Source organism: Parasteatoda tepidariorum, chromosome 9, assembly GCF_982258835.1.
Source record: "Parasteatoda tepidariorum strain Cologne lab strain chromosome 9, Ptep-v5.0, whole genome shotgun sequence".
Classification (NCBI taxonomy): domain Eukaryota; kingdom Metazoa; phylum Arthropoda; class Arachnida; order Araneae; family Theridiidae; genus Parasteatoda; species Parasteatoda tepidariorum.
Genome location: NC_141763.1, coordinates 61,229,311 through 61,251,041, shown reverse-complemented (window position 1 = coordinate 61,251,041; position 21,731 = coordinate 61,229,311). Strand labels below are relative to the sequence as shown.

Below are 21,731 nucleotides of genomic sequence, written 5' to 3'. Positions count from 1 at the left end.
TTATAAACGATAAAGAAGTGCAAATATTTCATTCTGTATCTACACACATTTTTTCAATAAATATTTTAAGTAAGATTTGTACATCTTAGTCAATTTATTTAATATCTTTCTTTAGCAAAACATATATATTTTCAAATTTATAAATTGATTTAAATCAATATGCGTATTAAGTCTTGATAGAAATCTGACTTTCTGTGCCTTAAAGTAAATGAAATTCAAAAATACTATATCGCGATACATCGCTATATCGCGATGCAAAACTGACGATATATCACGATATATAATTTCTAATATCGCCCAGTCCTAATTATGAGTAGAATGCAAGCAAAGTAGCACCGTTTCGAACAAGCTAACATGGAAGGGTGAAGTTAGCAATTTTTTTTGGGGGGGGCGGATTAATGCGCCCAAGAGCTTGGGGGGATGGGTGACACTGTGTTGATGTATGCCTTTTTAGGCAGGTGGGGTGCGATTGTTCTTGTTTTCCAGTGGCGCAATCTATGGCCAAGAATTCGACTTCTGCCACACCATACGTCACACCCGTTTATAGGGCGGATCCATTCATACATTCATTCATTCATCCACAGATCGTAATTTTGACCTGAATCAGAGAGCGATCGATCTCCAATCCAGTACCCCCAGAGCTATTGATTTGTTATGGGAACATGGAGGACTTTTGCGACTCGACAGATTTAACGTGCATTAGTTACTTTACTACATTTCTTCTACACTTTACTACACTAACTTACGTCTTCAGCCGGCGGGATTCGAACTCTTGGACTTGGGCCCAGCGCCCTACCGACCAGGCTATCCCGCCCTGATATGCAGGCTTGGTGTGCTGATTACAAATTGATGCTTGTTTTACAACTTTTTTGCAGATGCAGCATAGTTTTTTTGAAGATAACGTCGCCAATGAAAATAAAATTGACACAGTTTAAGTAGCCCACACTTGAAGCAAAGCGATGATTTGGAAATATATGCATCATCTTGGCGTGAAGAATTATAGTGGCTTAAGAACGTACAAATAACTTAAATGTTTTAAAAGTTGTTAAACTTTTTTAAAATTAGCCAATTTGGCGACATTTTTCAATCTCGACGAAAATTATCAAAATCACTACATTATTCTCAGTTATTGCAAATTTTTATGAGCTCAGATAACGTAACATTGGGGTAAGTTTTAAAATATGTAAAATTAGACGACAAACGCTTATTATTATTACTAAACTGAGACTTTTCTCCACATTGACGTTTAGAGCTACTTTAGATATATTAAATTTGACTTAATATGTTGCAAAAAACAGAAAACAAAAATTCAAGAAAGTACAGAATAAAACCACAAAATGTAATACATAAGGCAAGATATGAATTCATTTGTAGTTTCATTTAACAGCAACTTTCAGAAATGATTTAAAATATTTTCCTAACAACTTTACCATTAGTTATGACGCGCTCTTACTGAATTACAGAAGCACGTTTTATTTGTTCTTTAGTTACCTTGGATTATATATATTTTTTTCCATGTTTTCTTTGTATTCGAAACTTATTTTATGGGTTCTATGTGTTTACAGCTTATGAGCAGTAAATAAAACTCATTAATACTCTTCTTCGTTAATCTCTCTTTTCTTTTATTCTTTTCTGCCTCTTTATTGCGTTATATATATAGTTTACAAGAGGTATATAAAAGGTCAATTAGCCATTAGATCACATTCTTACACCATGATAAAAGTTTAATAAAGAATCTATTTGTTTTCACTATTTCTGTTTACTTGATTACCACTGGAAAAAAAATATTCGCAAACTCCTCAAATGTATGAAATCAAGAGCAATATATTATTACATAAATGTTTCTTTCACTAAGAAAAAAAAAATAGTGCGTGGATTCCCTCCGCGCGGAAGAAGTGAAACTTCGTAATGTGGAAATGAAAATAGGAAGGGGTAGAAATTGATTTTTAGTGAAATCATATTGATTCCTTAAGACAAACTTTATTAACATTGCTTACAATTCACAATTGAAGCATCTTTTAATTATCATTTTCGAGTGGAGAAATATCCAAATCTATAGCATTTACAGCGGGATTATGAAAACTAAAGTAAGATACGAAATGTTTTAGTTTTATATTTTCAATATTTCTTGCAAAAACTGCATCAATGGTAGTTCCCCCTTTGGTTGTTAGATCATTCCTACCTAATGTTTCTGCTTCAGGTAACGAGAAATTCACATTAAAATCTCCTGCAAGGATCATATGCGGCTCGTTGCCATGCTAGCGTTAAACGTTTAACGCAACGTTGTTGGAAGTCGCATTAGAAGTTTCACTTCAAAAATTTTCCCAACGACCAGTTGTGTGAAATGTGCAGAGATGCTAACTTTCTACGCTTTGTGGAAAAATTTCTACTAGCTGTTGCAGATTTTACATTTGAAATATAGAGATGCCAAAGGCGACTCTAATTGTTCTAGAAACTCAATTCATTTCTTTTTATTTACTATCGATTTTATTATTGCGCCGTAACTGCCACTAGGACTTACATTTCAAATTATTCATAGTTAAAGCAAAAACGTTCATCACGTTCACTGTAAACAGTAAACAATAATCTAGAAGAAGTTGCTAATTTTAAGCTCTTTTTAAAAATAAAAATTAAAAAATAAATTTTTTAATTTTATTAGTTACCACTTTTTACATAGTCGCCAGTGGCAACTCTGAAAATGTGGGTCCCGCAGAAGACTGATCGCAAAGACACGGTTCCCGGAAGAACACCGAAGTTAAGCATCATTAGCTACGACCAGCCTACAAAGAAACCGAGGGTATGCGGTATCGGTCCTCGTTAAGACTGTTCCACCGCAGAGTGCTCGACTTCGCTCGCAGGTCGTCGGGCTGCCAAAGCAAGGGGCCACGCCCTTTGCAGAGGATCAAATTTGCGATGGCATGTCTTCGGATCATCCTCAGGGATGTTTCCGAGCCGTCACCAATGGCCTATTGTGCAGTCGCCAGTGGCCTCTAGTACAACGTGAATCAAGTACTTACCTACCAACATGAAATTATTATCTTTTGTTTTGTAAATTTGAGTTTAAAGTTTTATTCACACTTCTACAAATGAATGATTCAAAAGTACATACAAAAAGCCACTTTCTACCTACATAATTTTAAAATGTGGGCAAAATTAATCAAAAGCTGAGAGCTTTAGTTTTTGATTGTCTACAACTCAATGAAATATTTAGCAAAAAGCGTATTAGATGCAGGGATACTCCGCTTTCTGAAAAAGTTCTTTTATAAACTACAAATAGCAGAAAGTAAGCTATTTTTGCCATCGTTTACAGATTCATAACGAGCAAAATTGAATTTTATATTGATTTCGAATTCTTTATTTTTAACGGTGAATGAAGTAACTTGCAATCAAATTTTCAAAACTAATTCACTAAAACATAAAGTTCGCTACCATCAGAATAACATTTTCTACAAAGCGAAGCAAGTTGGCTTCTTTGCTTTTGACAGCTTAGAGGAGTAATTGTCCCTATTCCTACTCTAAGGTTGACAGCCCTAAATGAGTTAACAATGAATAACCTTTTGCACTCCAAGTACATTAACACGTTCACGCCAGGAAAAGCGAAAATACCGGTACGGGAAAAGAGATAATACTGGTCGAAGAACTATTTCAATATTAGATGATATTCGGGAGGAGTTAATCTATTTTATCTATTTATCACGGCGAAGAAGCAATTCAATATAAAAATTGCATCCGTTAAAAACAAATGGTAGTTATGGATTTTTATTATTCCCGGGAAAAAGCTAAAAAATGAAATTTATTGTCACCAGTTTTTACTCCGGTGCGCTGCCAAGATGAGACAATCTAGCGTGACCCACCGGTGGGTCACCCCCGCGTGAACGTGTTAATATGCTGTTTGAACTATCGCAAACACTAAATTATTTAAACTTCATTGTCTCGTTGAGTAGTAAAATATCTTTGAACTAGGAGGCTCCGCCCCTGCTCGCTCACGCTCGCCAACCCCCGAGAATTGCTACACAATCCTATGTGGTTCACGCCGTGAACCATGGCTCGCTGCGCTCGCTCGCCAATTAACACAATGTTCTCGCACAAAGACATAATATATTATCATCAAAGACATAGTATTTTATCATCAAAGACACAGTATTGTACTTATGTAGAAGAATTCTACCAATGTTCTTATTGGCTTTTAAAAAAATATATTAGCTATTTAGATTGTACATGGTGAAAAAATCAAAACATTAGCTAAATAAGAAACATATTAGCAAAATAAATTATCAAATATTGCTTCACTAATATTCTGCATTTTAAAGCATGAAAATTCAATGCATAAATAAACGCGAAATATGAAAAAAATTCAATGCATTCAATACAAACACTTAAACGTTTTTTAGACGTTTAGGTAGCTCCCAGTAGAAAAATATCAATTCAACAGCGGCCTTTTAAAGCCTTCTCACTTCAATTCCTAATTGAGTTTAAATTAAATATTGTCATGTTTTTAGTGCATGAATCTGAATTGAACAACCTGATAATGCTCACTCTGGTTATTGTTATCTGGTTGCTCACTACGTGCTCTTGCGCGCCGAATCCAATCAATTAAAAATGAAAACTGTTGCCAGCGCGAGAAAAGAAATATCATCGGTTTTATTGATACATACATACGTACGTATTAGCGTTTTATATAATATAGATAATTTTTAAAATTTATAAAATAATGTGGATATTAATTATTAAGATATAAAAATGTTAAAGTTTTAGAATGTTAACTTTCGATGCCTACTCAGAGGTGACAACGGAGTGTAAAAGCTTAATATTTGAGAAACAAAGATCAAATGAGTTGCTTTAAAGTTTTCTTTTTTCTTTTAGATTAATGTCTGCATTAGGAGAATGCCTTGTTCTAAAGACCAGAATCTATTGTGGAAATGCAGATGATGATTTAGTAAAAGCATTGTTCTCTATTTTCAAACCTCAATACGAGTTCGAATGCAATCAAACTGGAATTATCAAATCTCATCTTGTGCAGTTTTCTGTTTAAAAGTTATAACAAGTGCTTCAAATTAAACGATCTATTTTGTATACCTTTATATCGCTGTTATTTATTGGAATGAGAGCATTTAATTTATTCAAAGTTAATAAATTCGAAAATTAAATTAGCTTCCCATTTTTTTTTCAAATAAAGATTATCGTAAAGTGCAATTGTCACAGCAATCATATTATATGTATGAAGTTAGAATGAAAAATTCAATTATTTTGAGCACCTGTTTCTATTATAAATATGTAAATTTATTGTCCAAAGTGATTCAAATTAAATTACATATAGTTATTTTTGTATTCTCTTCAAAATTTTATGAATGTCACCAACTGTGTAATGAAAAGTGAGGCCAAAGCAAGCAAGAGAAGAGCAAATTCAATAAAGTTTTTTGGAGCCTGATTTTTGATATATCTTTTTTGATAGAAATAATGCATAATAGTCCTGATATAAATGTATTTATGTTTTTATTCATCTCTCTTTTCTGTTACTATTTTTTTATTACGCACAAATTGTAAAAATTCCATGGGAAAACATTCTTTCTTTAATTTAGATTTTCCAGTGAGAATTCAGTCATGGAAAAAAAGAAAAAAAACTCCAAATGAAAGTTTTGTATGAATTGTGGGTCAACTCCATTTTTGTTTATTTTGAGTTACTTAGCCTTAACCATTTGTGGCAACCTATTTGTGGTAACCGAAAGAAGAAAAAAGTGATAACACAAATGTTTAATCATTAGGAATTATTTTGCAGAAATAGCATAGTTCTGTCTGCCATAATATATTAAAAATATAGATTACACACACACACACACACACACATATATATATATATATATATATATATATATATATATATATATATATATATATATATATATATATATATATATATATATATGTATATATATATATATATTAGGATTTTTTTCGTCGTATGCCTGTTTAGGCAGAGGGGGTGCGATTGTTCTTATTTTTCAGTGGCGCCATCTATGGCCAAGAGTTCGACTTCTGCCACACCATTCACTCAGCCACAAACCCGTTTATAGGGCGGGTTACATTCACACACACAAAGGAGAAAGGACATAGAACACACAGAGAGAAAGAAACACCCATGTCCATGCCTTGTCCGGGATTCGAACCCAGAACCTTTCTGATGCAAGGGCAGTTCCCTGCCCCCTAATCAGGCCGGTCGGCGATAATATATATAAAAATATTTGGATCTGAAGTCAATGCAGTATTTTTTTATATCCTTTTTTAACGGCAATGCGGTAGGTAAGAGATAGAGAAATATGCACTTGATATAATCAAGTTTGTACTGTCACTTTTTAAACTCATTAATGTCTAAACACGAAAAAGTGGTCTATGTATAAAAAAAACGCCTACAGGGAAGAAAAGTGGATATTTTTTTCTGTTATCTACTACTTTAGCTTGGAAAAAAGCATAGCACGTTGACTGTAGACCCAAATATAAATATTTACATTCCAAATTAAGTGTAGTGGATCGCACTACTTAGTTTTTGCATATCAAATCTTAAGAATAAAATCTCTGCACTGCTACTTTTTTCTTCTTTGAAATTTTACAGAAAATATGGAAGAAGTGTAGCAAACGGCGAAAGGTGAACGTTAAATCTGTAGGATCACAAATTCCTCCATGTTCCCATAACAAATCATAACTTTGGGGGACTGAATTGGAGTTTGATCGTTCTTTGGTTCAGGACGATCTGTGAATGAATGGATGTATGAATGAGCCAGCCTTATAAATGGGTCGAGACGTATGTGTGTGGTAGAAGTCGAATTCATGGTTATAGCAGGTGCCACTAGAAAACAAGAAGAACCGCACCTCCTTTCCTTAATGGCAAGCGACAACAACATTGAAAACAGTAATTCCAACCAAAAATATTAAAAATTCATATTATTTCTTAAAAACGAAGAAAAAAATTGCAAATAACTGAACAAATGCTTTGACCCTTTTGCCTCATTCCATACTTACTGACATTATTTAAACATACTGAATAAAGAAAATATAACAAGAACTTAAATCATGGCAAATATTAATTTATTATCACAGAAACTTGATACACAGTGAGGTATGAATTTCTCAAAGTTCCTTCACTTGGAATCTTCAATGAATTACACACCAATAAGTTGAGTGAGTTTTGAAAGTTTATAAAACTCGTGACTTTACTCGTGATATTCATTCATTCAAAATAAAATTTTTGCATATTCGTGACTTTCTGTTTTCAAACATAACAAGAACTGGATATCATTAAAATCCACATTGCTGGATGCTACATAGATACATGGAGCAAATCTATTTTAAATTTCGAAGACTGCTCAATATCTGTTGAACACACTAAGGAAACGTTAATGTGACATTTCTTCAAGAAAAACGCGGATTATTATATCTTGAAAGCATAAAAAGTATAAGTTTTGAAGGTTTATGAAACTCTTACCATTATATGCTCGTGATAATTATTAAAAAAAAAAAAAAAAATAGTGCGTGGAGTCCCGCCGCGCGGAAGAAGTGAAACTTCGTAACATGAAAATGGAAGGGGTAGAAATTGATTTTTAGTGAAATCATATTGTTTTTTTTAAGACAAACTTAATTAACATTGCTTACAATTCACATTTGATCGCATCTTTTAATTGGGTATAATATTAAAAAAAAACAACTACCTCCACTTCGAAAATTTTAGTAGGAATAACATTTACTATCGTGCAATGCTAAATGAATGGAAGATAGTGGTTGTTGTTTAATATTTTACATGCGTTAATTAAATTTGATTTGAAAACATTGATTTTTTTAAAAATATGGATTCTATAGAATGTTGTCTGTTAAGATTAATTGGTTTGATGTCTTATTCTGTCAAAAGAGAAAAAAAAAAACTTTTAATTTAATTAATAAACTGAGTTTTAAATATGTTTACTAAAAACATTAACTTACTTAGATGAAACAACAAAATCAATTATTACAAAACGAACTTTTCTTTATATTACAGTATAATCTGGCGAGCAGCTACTTAAAAGATCGAACACTTCGTTTGTTTATTGGTGGCTTGAAGTCAGGCTCGCAGAAAATGCCGTTCACTGGGTAAATTTAGTAGGAATAACACAACCTGTGACGTAGGCGATAGTATACCCAATTATCATTTTCTACGCGCATGCGTTCGAATGCCACGCATTCACTCTCGCTCTGTCTCTTTCTATTCCCCCTCCCCAGGAGCGTTGAGCGTTTAACGCAACAGTGCTTTCATACCCCCTCCATGGTAGCGTTAAACGTTTAATGCAACCTTGTTGGAAGTCGCATTAGAAGTTTCACTTCAAAAATGTTTTGATTAATCTTGATTTAAATGTTTTTGATAACATTGAGAGATCTTTAAAATTCTCATAGGTAGATCAGGAATTAAATGAAATATTCTTTTATGTAAGATTGCTCAATATCTTTTGAATACATTGAAGAAACGTTGGTGTGGCTTTTTTTTTCTCTCAAGAAATTCGTTGGTTATATCCTGAAAGCATTAGAAATGTTCCATATGCTTTTCTTTAGGAAAAAAGATGATAATTTCTCGAATATATATGAAGTGCAAGTTTTGTAGGCTTATAAAACTCGTACTCACGATGTTCATTCAAAAAAGAACATGCTTTGAATATTCCTGACTTAAATGTTTTCAATCTCAATGAGAATTAAATATTTTACCAAAAAAAATTTCACATGGGCGGATCAGGAATCAATGGCGGAAATCGTCTTCCGGAGTGAAGATTGTTTACTATTTGTTGAACACCTTGAAGGAACGTTGATGTGACGGATTCGAGCATAGATCTGGTTAATTCCATTTGCTCCCTCATGAAATTCTCTTCCCATCTTTGCTGCAGTTCTGTCTGACGCTCGTACCATTGTCTATAAGATTCCCCACGCCATGGTTCTTGTTCTTTCGTGTCTTCATTGAGAGCTGTTGAAAAAAGAAACAATACATACCAATGTATACAGTCGTCAAAATAAAGTTACACTGTTGATGTAACTTAATAACTGTTGATGTAATAATCGGATTTTTATGGACAGCAGAAAGCTATATCCATGGCTTGATGTGTCGTTTAACCCTTTCGCACCGGACGGGACATGTGCTGACCCAGTCCATGGGTGAAAGCCCTTATATAGCAAGACGGAAAAGAGAAAAACCTGGTACGTAAAACATTTCATTCCAGCATTTTTTTTCGAAAAATATGAAATATCTGTAACTATCAAGATTTCTTTTATAATTCTGGCATATATATAAAACTGCTTCTTTTCCAAGATAAAGTAGATATTGTTGAAAAATTTAAAAAAATAATAAGTAAACTCCTCCCCAAAACTAGCTATAACTGAAAATGTTTCACTGTCAGCCTTTCCTCTTTTCCGTCTCGCTTTCACCCCTGCTGATTTTTCGCCGTATTGAAAGGGTTAAAACATTTTCGATATAAAATTCTGGCCCTTTTTAACTTCTTGCAGGATGATTATTATAAATGATGATTATAAAAATTGGACGATTAATGCAGTTTTTTTTTCCGAAGTAGAAAAAACTGCAAATAGTTTTAGATTTCAAGTGATTTTTAATCTTTTTGTAGATTTGTAGTTCTGGTTACCCAACGTTAGAAAATGTTGAGTTTTGTTTAAGTTCTTTGTAACGGAATTTTTAAAAAAAAAAATGGGATAATTTTTGTAGTTTCTTTTTTTTTCCCAAAAATTTAATAAGAAAAGCGGGATAATAATTACTAAGTCTACCAGAAAGTTCTGTCCGCGAAAGATCACTTCTAATTTTACAATAATGCAAAAATTATTTTATTAAAGAAAGTGGTTGAGTATCCTTTACCTTTAAGTCAATGGTAAAGTTCTAGCTTAGATTAAAGAGACTAGTTCATATGGCGCAAAAGAGCATGCATATATATTCAAACATGTAACGAAAATATCGAATCGACCTAAAAACGGTACATCTAATATATATTAAAAGCACCTTTTGCATTGTGGTTTTACGCACGTGCTCCAACTATTTTTAGATTGCAATGATCAAATTTCTTTTAAATCCAATTTATTAAATTAAAATATCGCTGCGTAATCTTTGCTACCTCAGTAAAAATTCTTGTTGCAGTTGGGGTATGCTATTATCATTATTATGCATCCCCTGCATAAATAATTTTACTAAAATTATTCAGCTAATGATTTTTACTGTTTGGGAACATTGACTATAATATTTTAGCCAACTTCCTTGAATATCTCTGTTTTTCGTTAATATTGCAAACAATTATAATCTCGAGAAAACGCTAGCTTTGTAGAAAATGCCTACACGATTTGTTTAATCTTGTAAGAATATATTTTGTTTTAATTGGCCGTTTACAAAGTTTTGTTTCGAGTTCACCCGCAAAAAGATATAAAGTTCAACTTAACCCATTTTATCCCGACTTTTAATGTAGAAGTGATACAAAAAGTGCCTTTATGAAAAAAGTGGCATAATATATGTTATTAAAATAAGTGGATATTTTCTATCGTTAGCCCACATTTCATTTCAAAAAGTGTCAGCTCTTTATTGTTCTTTATCTAAACATAGAAATCTAAACAATTAATAAATTGCGGTGGATTAGAATCTTTTAATTCAGACAAACGACAAAACGGAAACGAATTGACCGACCAATATGCATAATGCCAACTTGTTCCAGACAGCGAATGAATATTTTCGAGTGGTAGTCTTTTAATGTATGATTCTTGTTTTAGTTAATTCAATTTATAGGATTTTTACTCACTACTTCATATAAATAATCCGAATACTTATGTGTTACACCACTTTGTTACATTTAAGCCGTGTTGAGCCTTTTAAAAAGTTGGCTAAGTTAACCGAAAACCTGCAAATTTTAGTTTGTATATCTATAATGATTTTTAAAACCTTTTGTCAAATTCGAAGCTTTCTGTATACGTTTTTGTGAAAAGAAGCTGTCCTTTAAATATATAGCTGGGCGCTAACAGGTTTATTTTTTATGATTCGGGCAACATTCGATTCTAGTCAAACACCACATTACCAGGCTTGCCACGGCCGACTAAAAATACAAAAAGTGCTGAGATTATAAATTTTATTAAGAGAAATTAAAATATGCAAAAAACTTTTTATAGCATACATTTTCCGTTCACTATTGATATATAATATGCAAAGTATAATTCTGTTTTAAATATGAGTGACTTGAAACGCAAGTCACAGACGTTGAATACTTTAAATAAGTAAAAGTGAAGTGAGTTTTTTCCACTTTATACATTTACAGTCGCCTCTGCATTAGCAACTATACATTCTAAATAATTAAATATAATTTAGCCCTATATTGCTTTACAAGTAGTTAGGACTGACAGCTTATATATATCAAGACGGAAGCAACAATAAAATTCGAATTATTGTCTAAATCCCATCTCCTGCCACCGAAGGCAGCTCCAACAGGGCTGCCTTCGGTGGACATTCGTTGGTGGACATTCAATTAAAATCTCAATTTCCCCATCTAATATATGCAGGGCTGCCAACTTTCCACGCTTTTTGGAAAAATGTATTCTAGTGGTATCTAAATTTATGTTTTAATGTATTATTTTTTTATGCATTTGAACTTATTTTCCACACCACTACCCACACAATTGATTTAAAATTTCATATGCAACGCCACTTTGCTCTCTCGCTATGAGGCTTTTAAAATGTTGCCAAAATTAGCAAAAGTTCTGAAAGCTCTATAAAATATTTTGCAAAAAGCATAGTATTTTTTTTAATAGTTGGCATCAACAATTAAATTAGAAAATATGATTTTCCTAGTTCTTTTTCAGCTGAAAAAATTGGTTAGAGAACCGATTAAAAATAAAGTTAGGTTATAAAAGTTCTTTACTTACACTCAACAGAAACTTCTGGCAAAGGTGAACAATATTCTGTTTTAATCTGAGGTGCGAATTCTTCTTCGCCTTCAATAAGCTCTACTTCAACTGCTGGCAGATGATTCTCTTCTGCAAATATTAACCTTCAATTTAATTAGGAATTATTTATAATTGTTTTTATGATTATTAATAATAATTTTACGACTATGTTTCGAAAGTTATATACAATAAAAATCAAACTTAGCTTATCAACCAAGCGTCTTTTTGAATAGAAGTTATCCTTTTTTACAAAAAAAGGAAGGAAGCATTGTTGTCTTATTATTCGAATTTAGTTTGCACAAACAAGATACAGGGGTTTTAGAAAATTATAGAAACACTTCCATACTTCTATACAACCTTTCGTGAAGCAGCAAATGCTGTGAAACATTTTACTTAGCAACGTTGTTGGAATAATTTCAAAGATCATGCTTGATGTTTCTCAGTAATGGTGTTATGTTTATCCATGCAAAATTTGGATCGAACAAAATTAGCGAAGAAAGTTAAAAGCTTTTTTTTTTCAACACCATTGCAATTAATAAAGCATTTTTATACAAATAATACAATTCTGAATAATAATTTAGAAATTGCTGGTATTAAAGTTAGGAAGAAGTTATTTAATTCTTGGTTTCATTTCGGTCGATCCGAATTTTGCATGGCTCAAAGTGACACCATTTCTAAAAGCTTCAAACATGATGTTTCAAACAGTGGCAACAGTTTTGTCATGTAAAATCTTCCAAGATTGCTTAACGAGAGATAGTTACATAGAATTAGTGTAGAAATGGTTCCATAATTTTGTCAAACCCGCTGTAGTTCAGTTTATTACAAAATATTAATAATTATAAAAATATATTTGAATCTAAAATCAAAGCACAGTGTTTATTTAAAGCGAAAGCGATATAAGCAGATAAGCAGTCTACTCTTCAACTAATATGATCAAAAGTCACAAAATATCACTCATTTTATTATTTATTTATTTAATAGTTTAATAGATTTCAGGAAATTTCATAAATAGCAGGGATGAGAGTAGTCAGAAAGTAAAAAAGAGGAAATCCAAGAATGAATATATATATATATATATATATATATATATATATATATATATATATATATATATATATATATATATATATATATATATATATATATATATATATATATATATATATATATATATATATATACAAAAAAGTGCGATTTTTAAACTTGTAAGCCATGTGATTATAAATCCCGATGATTAATTTTAAAATCGTATGAATATATGAATATGAATCACATGCATAATTTTAAATTTAGAGAATATGAATCCCGATATAAGGCTTTTAAATCTTATAATTGTTACATATGAAACTCTATATAGTATTTAAAAATGCGAAAATACAAATCATGATGCGTAATTTTTGGATCACGTAAATACGAATCACAATGCATAATTTTTAAATCGCGCGAATACGAATCCCAATGTCTAATTTTTAAAGCACATATAAATACGAAAATCGATGTTTGATATTACAACCGCAAAAACGAATCACGACATTGAACTTAGACAGAGTTGCCACTCAAATCTGGAAAAAAAATTCCCTGTGTTTTCCCTGTACATATTATGCACTATATATTAAGAGGAAACAACAATTACTGTGCTCTTGTGTGAGCTATATTGGGCTAACTATATTTATTAGTTTTAATTGCTGGAAAAACAGCTGAATATACTTAAATAATGCTATAGTAAATGAAATAGTTTAGTATAGCTGAAATATCATGGTTGAATATCCCATAGATTACACTTTAAGTGGTCACCATTTTTTAGAAGACAAAAATAAGAAACAAAATTCCCTGTATTTTCCCAGTTTGTAAAGAAAAAATCATAATTCTCTGCATTTTCCCTGTTATTTTAGGTGATTTTTAAATTCCCTGTATTTTCCAGGTTTTCCCTGTTCTCCCTGTGGAGTGGCAACCCTGTTAGAGAGAAACTTCAGAGGGTGGAATGAGGACTTCAATACTTTCGCTCTGCGGAAAATTAAATTCCTCATAAAATATTTTAATTTGTACAAAAAATATTTTCCGCTGAAATTAGCGAGAAAAACGGAAAAATCTGAAAAAAAGCGGAAATCCGCGAATCCGCGGAAGAATCACATCACTGAAATAGGATGTCGTTTTACAAAGGCGACATTTTTACACTAAAGTGTTCCTAATATTGTTTCCAAATACTCAATTCTCAATATATACGGCTATCAATGTTCAACTTCGAGGTCTTATAATTTTGAACCCGACCCAGAAGACAAAGGGTATTCCTGGATCAGGCATTAAGACAAACTAGCCTTCATGGAGAGCTTTTAGATAGAAATAACCAAGATTTGCGTTGTATCGGGAGGAAAACCACAAAAACCTCCCCTGTTTATTCCGATGGCAAAGAGATTCTAACCCAGGATCTGTCAACCATTGAGGATATTTTACGTCACCACCGTGATCCGTGCGAGCCAGGAGCAAAACTCGTAGCCTTCCTGAACTATTTGAAAATGTGACTTATCATTATATTACTCCAAGCCCTTTAGTTGAATGTAGTAGTCAGTTTATAATACATTACTCCAGCTTAGTGTTTAACAAACAATTACGTTTCGTCAGCAACGGATATTTCACAAGCCATACCTAGATCTATTTCTCCATTTTCATTACTGGGAGTGAGGTTATATCCCAGACAGTTGAGTTCTTTGACAAAATCTTGAAATCTGTTGCATGACTTGAGAGCAGACATGACACCGTCATCTGTGGACTGATGACGAGAATTGTTTTTGATCAGTCCTCCACCCCTCAGTCTCTCTCTTCGTCTTCTTTGACGCTCAGCCTCGTTCAAGAGCCTTCTCAATTTTGACTGAGCCTAAAATTATCAAAAAATCACAAACATATTAATATTTTTTTTTTTTAAAAAATCAGATAAAGTTTTATAAGTGCTAACTCGTACTGTGGTGGAAGACAATAAAAGCCACTGTTATGTTTTAATGTATAGGCCTATATTGTCCAAAAGAACTGCTCTGTTTATCACTATGCAGGGGTCTGTCCAGACATTTTGTGAAAGGTCCGTTTTTGTAAAACTGTGAAAAAATTACTCGTAATTTGTGAATATAAAATAAAAGTTAAGTCACATTCTTTCAACCAGGGTCCGTTTTTGTGAATTTGTGCAAATAGGGTCCGTTATTGCAAAAAAAAAAAAAACTTTTTCAATGAGTTTTTAAATTGTAAAGACATACAAGATCATGCTCAACACTGTAAAATTATAATTTAAAAGATTACATTTTAAAACATGAACAGCAAATTCAGCTACTAAATTAGCGATGCAACATACAAATTTTTGGTATTTAGCCTATACTGCTGAAGGCAGAATATTCATTTCGGACGAATAAAGGAAGAAGCGTCTGCCGAAAACAAAATTTAGTTCGTTTACATCTGTCTTTCTTTCACCCACCCCTTCCTGGGAAGGGTTTATTCGATCAACAAAACAATAATGAAGATAAACAAATTTGTGAAGGGTCCGATTAAAACATAAATTATTTTGTGAAGGGTCCGTTTTTAAGTTAAAATATTTTGTGAAGGGTCCGTTAACGGACCCAAATTTCTTCGTAACAGACCCCTGCTATGATTAAATAGTTCAAACATATGTATAAAAAAATGCTATAGATAGACAGTTGTGCTCATCATATTCCCGAAATCAATACCATACACATAACCTCATTTTCACCATACAAGCTCAGCTTAAGTTATCTCTCATATTTTTGAGGTGATACTTCTTATGCGACTTTCAACAAGGTTGCGTTAAACGTTTAACGCTACATTTTTATTGGCCGGGAAATCACGTGGTAGGATCCAGTTTTCCCTCATTCATTTCCATATTGTTTTGGTTCTCACTAGCATAAAAATAATAAAAGTATTGTTTTTCTATAAATATTTTTTTAGTTTGTTTTGATACACAGATAATTTAATAGGGTAGTATTTTTTATTTTCAAATTTAGTGGATAACAATTGTAAAAAATGAGTGAAAACAATCCCACGGACAATGCGACGGATTTAAGGTTATGTCAAGGTACGCCTCTTGCGAATATCAATTGATTGTTAGGTTTTCTCTTCTGAAATTACATTATGACACATTCACACACATTATTAATACAAATACATTTTCCAGGGCGAGACGATGAGGCAACCACAAGTGGTTCAAGAGGTTTACGAGGGAAAAATGCACAATATTACCGTGATTACAGAGCACGGAAGCGAGCGGAGCAGGAAAAAGAGTCGTTGAATAGAACTAGTGATCCTTCTACGACTGCTGATTCTTCTACAATTAACGTCGCAGGTTGCGAAGTTTAACTTCTTCCGCGCGGAGGGACTCAACGCACTATTTTTTTTTTACATTATGCTTTTATCACCCAGCTGCATATAACTACACAGTCAGAACTCAATGATCATCTATCCACATGAATAACCCTTTACTTCATTTGTATACCACCACCTACCTCATCGAAACAACACAAAGTTCAAGCTAAAGAGGAATGGGAAAAGGGCCGCAAACGGCCTCAGGTACCCAGCTGATTTATACAGTTCAGTTCAGACAATTGTACTTCTAAGTATTAGTGAAAATGTTTAACTTTTATTAAAATCTTGCGATCGTTTTTTTCAATATTTCCTAACAATCATACAGACTAGCCTCTGTTTGCTATCATATTTGCTCGCGATGAATCGCCAATTTTTAAATCTCAATGGAATTTTTCTGAACTAAAGAATATTTTAATCTACTGTAAAATATAGAATCTATTTTGACGTCATGGTAACGACATTTGAAAAAAGTATCCTAGAAATATATCGTGAATACAATTTCTTACGATTAAAACAAATGTACGATAATATCTCGCTCATTATCGATGACCGTATATCGCGAACACGATTGCGATCTAAAACGATAATGATAATTATAGGACATGGTAATATAGCGATTGTACTTGATATTGATAAACATCGAATACGATTAGTCGCAAACACTATCGAGGGGCCGGGATAGCCTGGTCGGTAGGGCGCTAGTCCCATGTCCAAGAGGTTGTGGGTTCGATCCTCGCCGGCCGAAGACTCCCCGTGTAGTAAATGGGGATTGACGCACGTTAAATCTGTCGAGTCTCAAAGTCCTCCATGTTTCCCTAACAAATCAATACCTCTGGAGGTACTGATCCAGGAGTTTCCTTGTCTTCTGGATTGGTTCAAAATTACAAGGATACGGAGTTGAACGTTAGTAGTCGTAAACCCATGGAATTGGGTCGGTTGTTCAACGACGGTTATAAAATAAAATAAAAACACTATCGATATTATATTATAATAGATAATTATCAGAAGAGGATAAAGCATACGCTTCTCAATGAGTCACCGAGGTTCGAATGGCAGCGGAGGCTGGTTGATATACGAATTCTACTCCCGGCACCGTCCACAGCGCTGAAGTAAAATATCCTCCTATCGTATGTCAATATCAGGGGCAGACAAATTATGGGTTAGAATCTCCTTGACGTCGGGTTAACCGAGGGAGGTTTTCCTCTCCGCGTAACGCAAATGGGAGTTAGTTCCTCCCAATGCTTGATCCAGAAGTTTCCGTGTCTTCTGGGATTGGTTTAAAATTACGAGGCTAAAGAATTGAACACTGATAGTCGTAAACTCAGAATTGGATCGGCTGTTCAATGCCGGTTACAAAATAAAATAAAACATTATCGATAACACCAATTATCGAATACGATATTTTCGCGAGTGACGACAAATTTCGTTTAGATAACAAAAATATTGACCAATGTAAAAATAATACAAATTAGTTTAATTGAAACTTTCAATAATACCTGACGATATCTAACTCCGATCTCGTCCAGACCCTTGTATCAACTTTCTTATAAATCAATAAGTAGTAAAATACAATAAAAAAATTCGGCAAAAATAACCCTATTAAGCAAAAACATTTAAAAGATGATGATATAAATCTAAACTCAAATTTTAAATTCAGTTTTTTTGTAAATGCTAGTCGAAATAATTCTATGAAAAAAGAGAATAATTTAAATAAAATTTTCTTATTTGTTTATATTATAAATAATAAAAAATAGTAAATAGTTATAAATTTCTTTTGCATGGATATTAATTTATTTAATTAGTTTATTAGCGAAGATTATCATTGTATAAACGTATTTTATAATTGAGTGCGAAGATTTTTCAATTTGTTTAAAAAGTTTTGAAATGTGGCGAGATAAGCAAAAAATAAAATTAACACTAGGGGGTCCAAACTTTGGATCTCTCTCCTAACCAAACTATAGGGTCCATATTTCCTAGAGTGCCTGTATTGAAAAGAGTGATGACAATATCCAAGAGCGCATGCGCTGCCGTCAGATTTTTGTCCAAAGGGGTTGCCAGATGATACACCGAAATTGGCGCCACTCGCTCATTTGGTGTTATTCTGAAGGTTCTGTTATTCTAAGAGTATATACTAAAGTATCAATAATATAAACTTTAAGATTGGAAAGCACATGATATTACAGATTTTTTAAGAAACATTGTCTAGCATCTGAAATTGTTAAAAAATTAACGTCAATGAAAAAAAAAAAAGACTAATGAAAAGACTTCAGCTTTTAATAAATGCCTTAAATAAAATATAAAAATTAATAATGATTATGCCATTTATTTCAGAAATAATAATTAATAATACAAATTATATAATTTATTATTATTTATTACTTTTTCAGGAAAAAATTATCGCATATTCACCTGAAAAGGTATTGTTTATTTCAACAAATTGTAAACAAAAATTTCCATAATTAGTTGAAATTTAAAACAAACTAGCATTTTATACAGTTGGTAACGAAAAGTAAACAAATGCTACTTTGTAACGCGAACATTGTAACGCGCCAACATGTCAAAGTAATATCGCCAAACTCTGCACTTCTGAAGTTTTGATAAGAAGATGCTCAAATCTTAAAATTTATAAGTAATTTAGATAGAAATTATGTGCATTAAAAGTAAATACATTTATTCTTATCTAACCATTAGTTATTTCATCACCTTGTTCTCTTTACAATGAGATAAACATAACTTTATTTGCACGCAAGTAAGTGATAATAAGGATAAATTCTAATAACTAACAACTATCCAAATTTTCAGCCATAATTTTAACATTTACTGTAACTGTGAAGTTTCTTATTGAAAAAAAGTAAGTAATGAACTTATTACATGCATTTATTAATACAGAACATAATTTTTTTGAGTCAGATAATTTTCACTCCATGTAATTCCAACGGCGAATTTTCCACTCTCGCCTCCGGCGGTAAAGTTTTTCTGTCCACCAATCAGGAATCGTTTCTCCCTTGTCCACTCTCTTTTACTCTAGGCTCTCTAATATTTCCCAGATTGCGGCTACCCTCTCTATTTAGGGGGTCTAAAATCCGAATCTGTCAAAAAAAACTTATGTTTATTCAGAGAAAGTACGTTTTTGTGTCTGATTTCGTAACTTAAGATATCGTCTGCACAAATTAATTAGCATATTTGAGATAACCCCCTCAAACCATTAAGATTGAGTCCTAGAACATGAAGATCCGATCATTAGATCAAAAATTATTCAGGGTGGTTCGTTATTTTATTTTGCGCGCGGTACATCAATTATTACGATCCTTGACATAAAAATCGCCTTGTCCTTTTCCTGTTGGGTCCATTTCGTAATCATAACTTATAACTTTTATTAATATTTAATTTCGTAATGATATAAATTAATTTCTGCAAAGAAAACCTATAACTTCTCGCAACAGACGAAATGTGCCTGAATTTCTTAAATTTTAAAAATAGATTAGAACTTGTTGAAAAATTTATATTGATGAATTAAATTAATGTTGTTTTTTTTTAATGAATGGGTGAGCTTATTTTATTCAATTTCAGTTTCAGCAATCAAAAAAATAAATAAATAAATAAGTAATGTACCGAATAACGAGTCCCCTCCCCCGGGAAAAAAAGAGAAAGGGAACAACGTTGGCCGCCATCCGTTGAGGGTTAACAAAAATCTTGTATCAATAGTTTTTTATTTATCTAAAAATATTAAACTGAAAGACTTTATTTCAAAGACTTTGAATGGCGCTTTTTTAAATTTAAGAACCCATTCATACAAATAAAAATACAATATAAATTTTGATTTGCGGGGAAAAAGTTTTACACTTAAAACATTATTTCGAAAAAAAATTCTAATTCTTGCGTTTTCATGTCTCCTCCCCTCCCCCCCAAAAAAAAGAAAGGGGACAACGCTGACCACGATGCGTTGAGGGTTAAATAAATCTTGTATCGATAGCTTTTTATTTATCTAAAAATATTAAACTTGAAGACTTCATTTCAAAGACTTACAGAGACGCTTTCTTAAATTTAAGGATAAATTCATATAAACATAAATACATTATAAATTTTGATTTGCGGGGGGGGGGACTTCAGTTCAACAATTAAAACATTATTTCGAGAAGAAAAAAAATTTAACTCTTATCCTTTAAAATTTTAAAATAAGGATGATTAAATTTTGCACTAAAGCTTGTGAATTTACCTAACAGTTTAGAGGTTTTTTAATATTTCTGAATTTTTTTTTACTTTCGAAGTATATTATTCATTTTATACATTTTTTTCAATGAAGACATGTAAAAAAAAAGATGATACTATTATACTGATACTGTAATTAAAAATTATATAATATAATTAATACTAATTTAGTTAATACTATTTTTCGTACATTTCTAAAAAAATTTACTGTTACATAATTTAACCATAATTTTATTGTCATTTAAAAGTTAAATAAAAGAGAATGGAAAATGGAAAGAACAACCCAAAAATAAAAAAGAATGAACGCTCGTAGAAGAATTTATTACCACTCACTAAACGTATAAAAGTAATTTTTAAATTCCTCTTATTTGTTGAACGCAACTGAAATAACAATGTAAACTCCTTCCTTCATTTGCAAACCCATCACTATACGCAATGCACGAATCTAGTCTAGAATGTGCCATGCAAAAGAGAGGAGAGAAATATATAAAGCAAAAAAAAAAGTACGTCACCTTTTTCAATTCTTCCTCCAAACATCGTATTTGGAAGTCTGCTTTTTCGTCTACTTTCCCATCATTTTTCAACTTATTTAGTTTACTCATTTGTGATTCTAAGCTTATTATTTGGGCTCTGGTTGCCTCTTGTGCGGGGCTTGCGGCCTGTTTAGGGGCACGGGCCCCATCATCATCAGAAGGGTCAAAGATTTCTTTTTTAACGGCTCGCCTTTTCCTATCCATTGCTAAAGACGTACGCTTTTGTACGTGTGCGCCGGTCCTTAGAAGTACGTGTGGAGTGAGTCACGTGGTATTTTCTCCCCTGAGATCGACCGGTCCTGCGTACGCATGTCACCTACTACCCCCACCTCCACTCCATCCTCCCCCTCCGACTGCAGTGTACGTTGCCACGCGTATTGGAGGAAACCGCTGCTTGTTTTTCGTCGGTACAGAGAATAATCGATTGAAGTCTGGCGAAGAGTTTATTAGAAGCTCCGGTTTATATTCTGGCTTAGTGAAAATTGAGAAATAATTGTTATTCATTGGAAGATTTTTCCTGTTTTTTCTCTCCTTAAAAATAAAGAGAGATTAAGCGATTTTATTTCTAGTATGGAGATTTAATAGCTTTTAAAATTATCGATGGTTTAAAGAGATGTAGATTTAAATAAACGTTTTGTATTGTTCTTTTTGTGAAGATGTAAAAGTTCCCAGCTATTAATCGCTATCGTTACGTTATTA

At 32.5% G+C, this 21,731-nt stretch overlaps 2 protein-coding genes across 2 annotated transcripts in view; one reads left to right on the top strand and one right to left on the bottom strand.

The window, feature by feature from the left end:
* The window catches only part of LOC122269575 (uncharacterized), a 34,208-nt gene extending 28,780 nt beyond the window's left edge, over positions 1-5,428 (top strand). The window contains exon 3 of the mRNA XM_087151984.1: positions 4,864-5,428. Within this exon, the coding sequence (XP_087008110.1) occupies positions 4,864-5,032 (169 nt within the window). The 3' untranslated portion in view covers positions 5,033-5,428. The remainder of the gene's footprint in view (positions 1-4,863) is intronic.
* Positions 5,429-7,063: 1,635 nt separating this feature from the next.
* Positions 7,064-21,384, bottom strand: LOC107440152 (uncharacterized). The gene is made up of 4 exons (XM_087151983.1): positions 21,012-21,384; positions 14,575-14,803; positions 11,911-12,021; positions 7,064-8,974 (listed from the first exon to the last, which is right to left on the bottom strand). The coding sequence occupies exons 1-4, from the start codon at positions 21,234-21,236 to the stop codon at positions 8,733-8,735; spliced, it is 807 nt and encodes a 268-aa protein (XP_087008109.1). The 5' UTR covers positions 21,237-21,384; the 3' UTR covers positions 7,064-8,732.
* Between the last annotated feature and the right edge of the window lie 347 nt (positions 21,385-21,731).